The sequence below is a fragment of the Dromaius novaehollandiae genome, chromosome 7, assembly GCF_036370855.1.
Source record: "Dromaius novaehollandiae isolate bDroNov1 chromosome 7, bDroNov1.hap1, whole genome shotgun sequence".
Lineage (NCBI taxonomy): Eukaryota > Metazoa > Chordata > Aves > Casuariiformes > Dromaiidae > Dromaius > Dromaius novaehollandiae.
In genome coordinates this window covers 44,705,787-44,719,833 of record NC_088104.1, presented here as the reverse complement: position 1 = coordinate 44,719,833, position 14,047 = coordinate 44,705,787, and the positions used below count along the sequence as shown (strand labels likewise).

The 14,047-nt window shown below is 45.8% G+C and overlaps 1 protein-coding gene across 2 annotated transcripts in view; it reads right to left on the bottom strand.

Moving 5' to 3' along the window:
* SLX9 (SLX9 ribosome biogenesis factor) overlaps positions 1-14,047 on the bottom strand; it is a 65,881-nt gene that overhangs the window by 11,129 nt on the left and 40,705 nt on the right. For both annotated transcript variants that reach the window (XM_064515432.1, XM_064515433.1), the window contains exon 3: positions 3,425-3,493. In XM_064515432.1, the coding sequence (XP_064371502.1) occupies positions 3,425-3,493 (69 nt within the window). The remainder of the gene's footprint in view (positions 1-3,424; positions 3,494-14,047) is intronic.

Below are 14,047 nucleotides of genomic sequence, written 5' to 3'. Positions count from 1 at the left end.
GCCAGCCAGCAAATCAGCACTGTGCTTCCTTTATCGTGGCCACCATCCTTCCCCTCAACCAGGCAAACACAGTATGAATGCATTTCAAGGGCAAGCTTCAGCTCTAAGCTGGGAACTCCTCATCTGGACACTATGGAGCACAGTGACAACAATCATGCAGCCAAGTTGGTCGATACAGGAAGGACTACGGCTGTCGATGCAATGTGGCCACAGAAGCAGGACTGTAATCGGCAAAAGTATTTTTGGTGGAAACAAGAAAACAGTCAGTGCCACTCTACAGACCACAGACAAGATGCCACATGGAATTCTGGGTCTAACCCTGGTGCTCCATTCAAGACAGCAGAACTCAAATTCATTGGATAGCTGGTTGCTCCTTTAATATTTTTGCCATGTTCACTCCCCAGCTAAGCTGTTTGAGTCAAACAGCAACAGTTCTTGACGAACTGCAATTTTTGCTGTACAAGGATGTTTGTGACAAATCAGGATTGTAAATGCTTCTCCTCACAGGAATCCCTGCCAAGAACACAGCTTTCTGTTCTGCATCACTTCTTTTTTTGGTCTGGCTTTATGAAGCTGGCTACTTTAGAGCTTTCATAAACATTATGTGCTCAAAATTTTCAGACACCTGATTCTGAGCAAACATCCCAAATTCTTTTCGTATGAAGTCTTCTTCATCCTTGGAGCCATACGATATATATATTTTTAAATGCACATACTTCTAATGTCTAAAGCATTGCATAATTTTTTTCCCGCTCTAGTCTTTCCTGAGATGATTTATTGGAATGGAAGAAATCTCCAAGTTTTGCATTTGCACTACTGGGCTGAACTTTAGTTCCCAGGGTCTTGGCATCCAATGTCAAAAAAGCAGGCCTGGGATAACAAGAAACAACAAACTCCTGGGAAGACTTAGGAAAACAGAGATTTAAAGATAACGATTTCAGTAAAGTTGGGTTCTCTTTTTGGGGGTGAGGGGAGCGGGCCAAGCAAATATTGCAAAACCCACAATAAAGAATGACAAGTTATCTGCATCAGACAAAATCAATAAGCTTCAGTTTTAGTTGATTGCAGCTCTTTGAGGTCAGCTATCACAATGTTAAAGTACTCAGTGTCACTGAAAAAACACCATCTTGGGAAATATGAGTTCCTTTTGCTCCAACAGCTAATAATATCAGTTTCTTTATTGATATGTATATAGGCTCTTTCCAGCTACTCAGTTTTTGTCTCGATAAAAAGCTCTACACCTGGTACCAACACTTGCTGACTTTTTTTTTTTTTTTTTTTTTTTTTAACAGACATCTTAGGGGACTTGGCTAGCCTTAGCACAGCATTTGCTGAGAGAATGCTGGTATTTGCCAACTGGCTGCAAGTTTAGTGGGGGCGTAAAGAGGGCCAGCAATTAGGTACTTCCATATCTGTAAAGCACTTCTAATACCTAGCATCTTCTCAGACAGCTAATTTGGGCTGAAATTTTCTATCTTGGGGTTCTCCCCAAAGCAAAGCCTGTGCATTTCATTTCTATTCACTCGGTTTAGTAATTTTAGAGCCAAGAGAGGGGAAAGGAGCCTGCGCTAGGGCCAAAACAACATATGTAATCTTGAGAAAGACTGTTGCCGTAAAGACAAACATGCAGGAGGGCAGCTTTGAGAGCATGAGAGCCTTCTTCTGGACTTTCCCCATCTTCACTGTGACTGACCTTGAATATGGGAGCAGTGGCGTCACCAAAGTCCATGAGTTTGTCCTCTGTTTCTTGCATGAAATGCAAGACATGACCTCTGTGTACCCCTTTTCTGTGAATTCACTGTCATTCTGCTGAGAACTCACCTTCCTGTACAGCATCTGCTACTTGTCATGATTAGAGACAGGATATTAGACTAGGGGAAGCTTAGTTATGCTATGTTCCCCACAATAGTATCAAATACACACACAGGGAGAACACTTTAGGAGCACTGAAATAGCAACCAGCAGGCCAGATATCAGGACTATCACAACCATCTATGTGTTGTGCCTGACCGAGGGTTGCAGATGTCAGAGTAACTTGGAAGTTTGGTGATGGAAAGGAAGTTTCCTTAGCCCTCGTTGTATTAAATTACCACCTTTTTATGTAAGCAAAGGCAGAGACACCTTAACTGTGACCGGTGACATCACAGGCTGATGGACTCAAGCTCAGAGAGCAGTGAGAGCTCAAGAGCAGAGAACATATGGTGCAGCAGAAAGACACACCACTCAACTCCACGCACAGTCTGTCAGCAATTCTGCTGGGCAGAAAGGTGCTAAGGGAAAAGCCCGCCCCAAGAACAACTCCAGGTGGTAAGAGGAATCTTCCTGCTACACCCCATACATACCAAAGCAGAGCCCCAGGAGTTGATTCTCTAAGGCTCCTGCTGAAAGCACAGAGCTACTAGCTGGAGAGAAGCTGCCTCGTTCCCTACTCCACTCAGAAAGGAAGACAAAGCCATCTCATCCGCCCTCTGGAAGGGTCCCCAGACAAGACCACCTCAAACTGTTTTGCAGAATGAGGCCCCTCAACTCTCATCTGCAACTCCCTGCTCCCACTGGCACCTGTGAGTGGATGCCAGGCACACAGCTGTGCAACAAAGGTAAGATCTGAGCTTTTAAGTAATTCACTACATTAGGACAGGTAGCACATAACTAATAGGAAGACAGAGTACCTCAGAGTACCACAGCTGAAAGTCTTACTGTACTGAGATACTTGAAATGAAAATACAGACGCACTTCCCACAGGAAACAGGAGCACTTCTGCTATGGGCTGGTTTTGTTTGGCTCTTATTTCACAGCCTCTAGAAAGGCAAAACCGTCTGGTAGGTAGGTTCACTGACCCGTGGCATATGGGAAAGAGCAGTAGCACAACTAGTACTCCCCAGAGACCTTCCTTATCAAGGGGCACAAGGCCCCACTGCATACTTCCACCACTGCTCACAGAGACGGAGGATTAACTCGTGGCTGCATGGGGCTTGGCTCCAGACTGTCCTACCATCCATACAGCTCTTCAGGAGACATCTAGCCCATGCTGTGACTGTACAGCTAATCTGTACTGCATCCTTAACAGTATAAAGCAACAAGCTAAACCCTACAGTGGCACGGTGCCTTACCCGGAGGCTATGTAAATGGCTTTATGTAGTCTCTTCTATCACACATGGAGGAAGATCAAAAATAGCTTCGAGGAAAAGACTCAATCTGAGTGTTAAATGCCCTCTGGAAAGAGGGACAATACCTGGGACTTCTATTCCATGTACTGGTTACTGATTGAAGGTTTCCAAGAAGCATTCAGCTTCCACTGCCTACAGCCCTTGCTCTGACACTGCCCAACACTTCCACTCACAGAACACACCTCATTTGCAGAGAAATCCAGTAGAGTCACCCTGTGAGATGCACATGATACAGCATTTTTTGGAGGAGTACTTACTCTGTAGCCATCTTTCTTTCCTCAGCTTCATTTTTTCTTTTTTTGAAAGAATTATTTTCTCTTCTACACCTGGAAGAGAAGGAAAAAAAAAAAAAGAAGAGATGTAAGATGGAGCCTGGCTACTGCATACAACTTCTGTGTTGGACACTTCATAAAGATAACACCGCAGAGCCCATAAAATTTTGTTCAGCCTTCTCCACTTCTGAATTTGTCAGCGTGTCAGACAGGCTGCATCTCAATCCATAGCTGAACAAATCAAAACCGGCTCCTTGTCAGCTGAGAAATAAGAAATAAGGAACAAGATTAGATTAGCAGCAGCAGCCCTGCTTTCTCAGGCTAAGTAGCTGTTCTTGAGCAACACTTTTCAAGAGAACTTTACTCTCAATCTGCTGCATTCCTGCGGGAATTTGGCCTGAATAGACTAGTGTTTCCTTCTGAAAACTAGCCACAAGTGCTGATCACTCCCAAAACATCTATGCAATAAGATGAGTTGCTACAATGATCTGAATTAGGCCTAGTTCTGTTTCCCTTTTGAGGTTGCATGAGCAACAGATTACTAAGCTAAGATAAATCTAACAAACCAGTGAGGACAAATTCAGAGGGGCCTGAATATTCCAGAATTGGAAGTTTCAAACTGCAAATATGCAGACTGATAAAGCCAGGGGAAAAAAACAACAATACAGACGCCAGACATCCAGGAGATACAGTGTTCTGAGAAGGCTATGGGGCATCCACGTAACGGCAAGCGATTCACCAAAGTCCTCAGCTTCTGCCTAGCCAACATGTAGTAGTAAGGGAAAGGAGTAGAAATGTTGTGAAAAATCCAGGTATATGGCATCCATAGATAGCAGCCAACTATTAATAGCTTGTAAATAAAGGCTAGCACCAACTAAACACTGAATTCAGTACTTGGAGACCAGCTTTTGATCACCAATATACAAAACCAAGGAAAATAAAGACACAAATACTTTTACTGGAGATTCATTACAGACACTATAAAATTTTATCTTATCTTTGGTGTTTTAAAAGAAGAAAAAAAAAGAAAGACTTCAGTCTACTGAAACATCCTGGGAATATTGCTACAGGAATGCTAATAGAGGAAGAATCTCCCTAAACGCTACTCCTCTCACCTTAGGTTGTTCTTAAGTGTGGTAAAGAAGAAATACCCTTTTTCTCCCCCTTCAAACAGAAATCAAAGAAACAGAATAAAGGAGTTCAACACCACTCTGAAAACAACTCACTGAAGAGAACTTCTCTGAAGCTTCGAATCTTTCAGGATGATTTAAACAAAAGCAGGATCATAATTTAATCACTCCAATGCCTTAAGATTAGAACAAGTCTGCTTAGGGCGGGGGGGGGAGGCTTTTTCATAACACTAACGACAACAAAAAGTTTCGAGTTTCTAGAGGACAAGGAGAAAGAAGCTAGAGTTTTCATCGTCTCTTCTCCCAGAAAAAAAAGACGTTACTGCAATTTATCTACCCAAAAGCAAGAAATAAAACCATACCTAGAAGCTATCACTTATTTACAAAGCGTAGGGTTGTCTTAAAGTGTTTGCTGTGACTGAAGCTACTATACGTGTTTCCCCCACCTGCATATCACTAAATCAAGCACACCCGCAGCTGGGTACGCATCTAGGCCTAGGTCATGCCAAGGGCCTGGCTGAGCACTGCACGGCCAGGGTGGAAGCTGTGGCCAGGCAGGGGTCTTCCTGCAGCCCCTCCTCTCCCGCAGCAAACAAAATGGGCAAAAACCTACTCATTTTAAGGGTTAATCTCCTGAACCCATTTGCTGTGGGATCAAAGCAGATGCTAAAGCAAACCGTCTCATGTAAATTTGAATCTTCATGAAAATTCGAATCGTCATGAACTGTTCCTGGTGATTTGTGAGGGACTTGCACCTCACTTAAGCCTCCCCACCGAGATGTCCGAATGGGGACTGCAGTCGCCTCTGCTCCCTCTCCACTCAAGGGAAAGACGAATGGCCTGAAGCTCCCACGGCAGTCAGCTGCTCATCTTCCCAAAAGGAAAAGATCCCAGATGAAGCCCAAAGCAGCTACACTCCTAATTTCTGCCCCAGCTCTGCCCACAGGCAGAGACCCAGGCTAAAGAGATCACAGGCTCACAGGGCAAGGCACCGGGCTGCAGCTCTGACTCGCACTCTCCCCAAATCAGCTCCTTGCTATCATCCCCCCACACCCCAAATTCCTGCAGCTTCACTGCCTGGGAAGCAAGGATGCAACACGAGAGGCCAAACTGCAAATCGCAAAGTGCATCCCCGTGATCTCCGAACAACTGCCCAGACTAGAAACCTTCACTCTATTTCTGGCATACACTGAGCGGTTGCAGATCTCAGGGATAGTGCTGATTGGGGGGGGGGGGGGGGGGGAGTCCCCCTTGTCTGAAAACATGTTCATTACTTCATTGGGAAAACAGCGTCTGGCGTGATTTGTTAATGAAGAAAAAAAAAAAAAGCTTGAGCCAGCTGGCCAATTCTAGTAATAACAGCAATTCAGATATTTATTTTTTTCCCAAACAGCAGCAGAACATTTAAGGAAACGCAAAAGCTGTTTTCTTGGCAAGAGCCCAACCTCTGCGCAGGCGGGAAGACAGACACCCCAGCACCGAGTCCTTAAGCTGCAGATTACCCGAGAAGGCCTGGGGGAAGGGAGGTGGTATTCCCGTCCTGTCAACGAGGTAGCAGGCTAGGTGGACCCATGAGCTAACCTAATACGCCCACGTTTAGTGCAGGGTGGTGGGGGGGGGAAATCGCACAAGGCCAGTATCAAACTTGAAGATGCTACATATTTGGGGGTTTATCATGATGATGATGATGAAGTGCGTTGGACAACAGCCAAAACACCTCACATTAGCCAGGACATCCAAATAGTATTGTCAGGCAACTGTCAAGGTCCCCAAGGCCAAGTCAGCCGTACAACTTCAAAGGCCTTAACGTTGGTGATTGCTGACCAGCGCACAAGTCTAGCGCTCTCTCGAAAGCCTTCTGGCTGGAACGGGCTGCTCCTGAGGCGCTTGTCAGGGTTTCAGCATCCTACATACCACCGAGGCACAAACAGCCAGCAGACGTCTGGCAGCAGCCCTCACCTGGAGACGTGAGCAAGACTGAGGCTGGTCCTTCAACCCATCCCACAAAAAGCTGCGGAGAAGTCATCAGAGAAGATACCCCTCCTCCCACCATAAGCAATACGTGAAGTGGCCCATTGCTGCCCTTTTGCAGCAAACCCTGGAAGTCAGAGCTATGCAAGAGTCCCACCGCATCTGCCACAGAGGTTTTCATTTTATATCCCTCCCCACCCATCAGAAGGTTTTTCTGCTGCTGGAAGTTGCCAAGTTGTGTTTGGCAACTTCCAGTTACAATGCAGCGTGCCAAAGCCGCTGGAAACTCACTGGAGAATGCTTCGTATGCAGGAGGCAGAATTTAGTTAGTTAATTAACAGCACACACTGTCCCAAGGTAGTCTTTATTATTTAGCTTGCAAGCACCTCTGAGATCAAAGGCAGACCGCAGCTCTATCTTAATTATTTTTCTGTGAAATCAGAAGGGGCTGGGTGTCCCCCCCCCCCAGCCCATTCCACATGTAATTTAAACAACACTTGCCTTTGAAACCCTGTTCACAGGAAAAAGGCTGAGCAAAACCCGCTTACATTAGCTGAGGGTAATTTACATACTGTAAACTTGACAATTATTTCTGTTAGTGAGGATGTGTTTATTTTCTCTGATCTGTGCAGTACAAAACATTTTAAACAAACAGATTAAAAAAAAAAAAAAAAAAAAAAGACTTTCTGCCTCCTACATCAAATGCTTATTACTACTCCCGGCAATTTGCAGGATCCTCCTGCCTTGAAGGCAGACAGGCAGAATTTTTCAGGACTACTTCCTTCATTTCAACATGGTTGTATGGTTTTTTTGGTAAAAGACTCCAGTCATGGTCTTAGACTTTATATATATATATGTGCATATATATATATATATGTATATATATACACATACATGTGTGTATATGTCTAAAATGTGTATGTATATATATAAAATATATATATATATATATATATCCTACCTTAAAAGGATACCCGTTTTAGCATTTCCAGGCATCCATGAACAAGCCTTGCTCAATCAAAAGGCTAGGTTAAAGCCATAATACTACAGGCTTCTCTAAGCCCCAAGATCCCACTTTTCGAGTTGGGCTGCACAACCAAAAGGGCCAAAACATGGGCTTCACCTCTACTTTGAAGGAGCTCCAGGAAGGCACATTACTTCAAGGACTCTGCCCCAAGCAGAAGTATCAGTCATAAATCTGCTCCTGTGCCATGCTATACTGTAACAGAAGAGGATTCTTCAACACCAGACATCTACTTGCCCCCTCGCCAGCTAAAATAAAGCACCAAGCCCCCTTTTGGTAAGAGCTATTAAAAATAGCACATAGTGTTTAAGTATTATTCCCAGAACTCCGATGATACATAGCAGTAAGGGTGTTGCTGCTCGAAACACGGTATTTTGGCAAAACAGGGTACCATATAAATTGAAGTTAAATAACAACAGATGTGTTAATTTTAGCCTCAGTTGTATAATAGGAGGAAAAAAAACAGTACATGCCTACAGCTGTGGAATAATGAGTTCACTAAAAAAAATATGTAGAGTATACCAAATAGCAAAAGGTAGGGGTTTTGTTTTTTTCTTTAATTACACAGTGTCACTTGTTAATTGTCTCAGGCTCTTTTTCACTGCAAGGGACTGGGAAGTGGTACGCCACGGCTGCCTTTCCCCTCGTCTCCTGCACGACCTGACAGGCGCCAGTGCCGAAACACTGAAGGTACTCTTTTCCTCTTGGAAGAGGGATCACGGACAACACAAGCTAGGCAGAAAGCCAGCCAAGACATCCTCCAACACAGTGGTGCTGCTGTCTCTGTGCCTGCCAGAGAAGGTGTCCCACGGGACTCAGCCCAGGGGTTGATCGGCCTCATCCACACACCCCATTTAACAGCTCAGCTCCCCACAAGGCCGGCTCCCCTCCTCCTCTCCCCCAGAAAGCACGGCTGCAGAAGTGTCCTTGGACCAGGATCACGTGGAATTAGAGGGAGCTAGACCTGGAGATGGCAAGGCCAGAAATAGGGGCTGATGTTCTGGCTCTTTTCCCCTTACTCCTAGACAAGCCCCCCGAGACAGCCTGGCAGCCTGCACTTGGTGCACAGGGACCACAGCCGGGGAGCATTCAGGTTTTACCCAGCCCAAGCCCTGCTGCTCCGGGTAGGCTTGTGAAACAACGCTTAAAGAGAAGATGACAGCCCCTGCAGTCCTGCTGGGACGGGGCAGGTTTCACCACGGATACAGCATTTGCTTTTATATTCCACAACAAGCTACATTATTTTCAAGTGTTTAATCATTACTCCAGCACACAAGCGTTCCTCCTTCGCCTAATGAGGAAGGCATCTATTTAAAATGGGACCTGCATTCTCACCCCTTCTACAGTCACCCAGTTATTTAAAACAGAGCATACTGTTAAGCCCTGCTTCCCCATCACAGACCCAGAGGAGCGGTTTGACTCGTGTCCTCACACCAAGGTCATGCCTCCATCAGGCCTGGTAAACATCCTCAGGCTCTGACCAGTTACAGCAAGGGCATGAAACCTCCCTCTGCGGAAAGAGCCGAGATTCATCTTTAGTTAGCCGCATAAGCGCACAAGTGACATGCCAGCTGAAGCTGCAGCAGATCCCCTCAGGAGGTTACGGAGAAGTCAGAATTTGCTCAGTAGTCTGCGAAAGGCAACTCAGGGGACAAATTCTGTCCTCCCAAGTACTGTTTTAAGGTGCTACAACCACATTCAGCCTCAGCCACAAGGTAAAAAACTATCCCTTTAGAGGTACCTCGCGCTCTGCTTGAAACATTTTTCACTCTTCAAAAGTCCTCAGTTCCTCCTCTTCCCATCCGCACTTGCTTCAGCAGCCTTCTCCAGCATAAAGATTAATATTTCAAGGGTCAATCTTTGTCAGGCACACAAGATACTCAAGGTGGCCCAGTGAGTCACTGTCCTTAAATCTACTTCTGAAGACCGCCTGCAAGGAAGATGCCTCAAGCCTGCTACAGAGACAAAGGTTATTTTTATTACCAGGGCAGAAAGAGGTTGTGTCTCACTGGAAACCTAGATTACTGAAGAGAGGGGGCCACGAAGATTGCAAAATGCCGTATGTCAGCCAGGTGCTTGACCTTGACAGTTCATGGTATGGGCAGATCCCAGGAACCACCTTGCAATGGAGAAGCCATGGCTGCCACAAGGAGCTATTCTGATCTGCCAGGTCTCAGGTTTCCTCCTGGGAAAAAAGCTATCTTTTTGCACTCAAAAGAAGGTCTGCTTATTTCAGGAGTTACCATCCCTGTTGGCAGGTACACACATGGTGGGATCAGAGAGAGAAATACTCACCCATGATTCTTCCATAGCATGCAGCTTGCCTACAGGGAAAACATTTGCAGGAGTAGCACTGAGGGATAACAGAGCCCTGTGGCCTCTGCTCCATTTTGTTCATGGATTTCTGCTGCAGCCTTTACCATATTACCTCCATCTTGCTGCTAACACGCTGGGGGGCAGCAGGTTAGGTCAGATACATCACTAGTCCAGGACTATGAAATAAACCAAGCCCTGCTTTTTCTACATACATTTTGCTAGTCCTGGAAAGTTTCTTAAAAAAAAAAAAAAAGTTGACTATCAGCACATCCTGCTGAGTCACTGGGTAGAGGTGGGAATACACTGAAGAGGGAGTATGAAACACAGGATATCAGACAGACAGTGCCACTGTCGGATATCAGACAGACCATGCTGCTCTTCCCCTTCCCAAGCAGGAAGTATTATGAGATGCAACTGCAACCCATGGAGACAAAGCAGCTACAGAAGTGTCTGCTGGCACCTACAGGAAAAGGAAGACTTGCCTGCAGCAGGCAAAGTGAAACAGGTCTTGAACTCATCTTCCAAAAAGCCTTACTTGAAGCAAATCCAAGGGGATAAATGGTAACCACTCAATGTCTGCTAGCCTCTTGGAAACTCTGCTAGGAGACAGGTCTCCTTTTTTTCCTTTTTTTTAAATACTGGAAAAAACTTTAAAATTATATGCAGACAAACATTTTGCTCAAAGAATACAAGTGCTATCGCTCAGCATCCTTTTCTCCTCAACCTCTGTTGAGGGGAGTCCTGTTTCAGTCTACTGCTTGCCAGGTGGTGAATCTGCATGGCTCAGCTGCTGACACTGCATGGTTCAGCTGCCATCCCCAGTTAAATGTGTTTCTACACAACCTGGTCTCTTATGGCCAGCTGTGCATAAAGGACAGAGGCACAAGTCTGCTGCAGGCCCACAGAAGCAAGCCAAAACTTGCAGCAAGCCAAACCTGGGAAAGGGGGAGCAGCACTTCTCAGGAAGAGGGGTCCTTGATGCCCAAGTGCTAATCCCGGTTTGAGCAGACTGCCAGGATCAGGCACCACTGCAACAGTATCCTACCAGTACAGGCTGCAGGGACCTTTACCTTTCCTGTGCTACCAAACGGAGTACCACCTTGTCATCCAGTCAACCCCAAAGCATACGAGGGAGACAGTAAAAGCCAACTCTCATCTCAGTCCATCTCCAAAGAAAACTTCTCCACAGAGGTAGAGTAGGGTGAAGTTGCTTCTTTCTGCTGCCTGCACATTTGGCTGGCCTTTCCCTGTGAGTCTTGCATGACTATAGTGAGTAACAGCCAAACACACCTCTGTGCCCGACAGACTTGCTATAATCCACAAATAGGTTCTTTTTGCTGGAAAACATAGCATCTTCAGAGATGACTGCTACAGATTCTAGCAGCTCAGTGCAAGACCAGACAATATCCAGATTCAATCTGTTCACAGGAGTCAACACCTCTTTGCAAGCAAAGATGCTGGATTACTTTTTACTTACTTCCCCGCATGTCTCTTCTGCACCAAGAGAAAGAAGGTTCTCAGTACTCCAAGAGCTGTGACACTTCAAAAGCACAAAATAAATGCAGAAAGGCTCAGACACCAGGGAGATCCACAATTAACAGAAGAGCCTCAGGTTTCAGTGGCTCTAACCAGTTTCAACAGCAAACAATGCACATCTCTGCTCCTTGCACTGCTATCTGCAGAACACGGGCTGGACCAGCAGGTCTCGCTGACAGACAGATGTCCTGGGAAATGCATGCCATTTCAGAGACTTCGCACGACCAGTTGTGATCTCATTCATGAAACAGTTTTCCACCTTTGGGAGGAATAGTTTGCTTTCAAGGAAAGACATTTCAACCCCCACCCCTCCCGCCCCCTGGACCTTTTCATAGCCACCAAAAAAATGGGTCACATACGTAACAAGTGCATGTACACTCCTTTCAACAAAAGAGCAAGAAGTCCTCCAAAAGTACCTTGCCATTCTACAGCCCAAGTAAGATATTCTTATTTGTCAAAGAATCACATGGTCAAAAAAGTTGACCTTTTCTTTGCTTTCTCTTCTAGCACATATTTGCTTTTAGCAGCCCCCAAAACAATGTAAATTTTTGTGAGCAGAGTGGCAAAACCGACAAATTTTATTTTCAGCAGTTCTTACCAAGTCGTACTGCAGCTTCTAGACTTATAAAAGCCAAACAGCCCAAAGGGAAGACAACCAAGGTGCTAGGGGGTCAGTGGATGCTTGAAACACTCCAAACGCCTCAGGTCTCAGAGATTTTCCAGGTCTCACAATGAGTTCCCCACAGCAAATCATACAGAGAACAGCCACAGAAGATGAGAATGTGCCATGTCTGCATGCAAGGCAGAACAAAAAGTCTTCCTGTGATCGAGCTGATCTGAGGGAATCTCAGGTTTGCACCAGAGACTTGGTTCTTCCCTGTTCAGCCAGGAAATCTGACCATCTCCAACTTTCTGCCTTCCCTACAGCAAGCAGACAAAACCCATCAGCCTGCCTCTGAGGACAGCTTCATGGCCCTGGCCACCTCAGAGAAGAGAGACAGCCAGTTTGCCTTTGCTCTACTGCACTCATAAAGCCTAAGTGTGAGGTTTCCAAGAAGTGCAAGACTGTGGAGCTGAGGCCAAATGCTACTTCAGGGGAGTCTGGACCCCCAGAGTTACCATGTGCTGCCCTTCTTTGCTTAAGGAAAATAAGGAATATCTTGAATAGATCAAAGTTAAGAAACCTAGGCAAGTACAACTCTGCCAGCTGCCTGGTTACAGAGCTGGTGAGCTTGAACACTGGTATCAAGCATTACAATACAGGAAAGCAACTTCCTTTGTTGTAATTCAGACTTAGGGGACATGGTGCTAGGCTAAGCCCACATCCCTGCCCCTCGCAAGGGTGACGACTGCATTGGAAACGTGGGCCTCCTCGCTCCCCAAAGGCACCAGCCCTCCCAAAGCTCCTGTTCCCGTCCTAGTGAAAATTCCAGTCCTAGTGAAAGTTTTGCAAGTGAGCAGCACATAAAGCCCCTTGAAAGAATACCCAGTATACCTGCTTCCCTGTTCCCACTGGGAACAAGACGTGGTCCAGCAGAACTTCCAGTGTCTCTTTTTCACTGCCCATTCCTTCCATTTTCCTTGGAAACCTAGCAAGTCGTTCTTCTCCTCCTCCTTTCATCCTGCACTCACACTATGGCTGTGAAGTAGCACATAAGCTCAGGGTGCCCCTATTCACAGCAGGAAGCTCTACATGGTAGCCCAGGCATTTGGAGCCTAGGTCAGATCTGGTGTAAGCTAGGACTGAGAGCAGCCTCATTACCACATTCTTCTCCTCTCTGCCGCAGACACTTCTGACCTAGTTTTTTCCTCAAGTTTTGCACAATTTGACATTTCTTCAAATGCAACAGAAAAATAAAATCCTGCTCCCTTCAGCAAGAAGGCTGGCACTTGTTCCCCATAGAGAAGATGGTTTCCAAAAAAATCCCCAGAGATCTGGGAGTTCAGGCCCTCAGCTCTTATCAGCATGCAGTCTCAAATGCCACGCATAAAGTGAAACAAAACAAAATTAAATATCCACATCACTTTCCAGATTGCTTGTTGGGGTACAAAGCAGCTTATACTTTTTACACTTTCCTCGTACAAACGTGACTGGCAAATGTAATCATGCTTTCTACATGAAGAGAGAACACGACAGAGACATGCAGGTCAGCCACTGGAAGAAGTGAAGCAAGCCCTGAGCGTTATCTCAGATACAAAAGGGTTGAGGAAAGGTAGAGAGACTACATTCACATTTATAAGCAGTGACCTTTGAGAAAGCCTTAAAGCAAGGGCAGGCTGCACGCTTCCACAGGGTACTTGGAATCCCTCCCATTGAACTGGATATGAAATTGTACCACAGACAACTAAAAGAAAGATCCCTGCACAATTAGTGAGAAAGGTCAAAAACAAGCCAAGTGGGTTAGCCCCAATGGCCCCCTCAAGGCCTTGACAGTGCACACACCTACAGCTGCTGTCAGAGCCTTCTGCAAACGGGGTCTCTAATAAGCCCAGTGCTGCCGCTCTCCTCCTCATCACTGTCTTTCTCTTCTCCATCTCCTTGTCTCCTCCATGTCATCTACTTCTGCTGAGCATACGCAGAGACAAGGCATCACTGGGCGCATCGAGTGAGAAAACAAGTGCACAAGAATA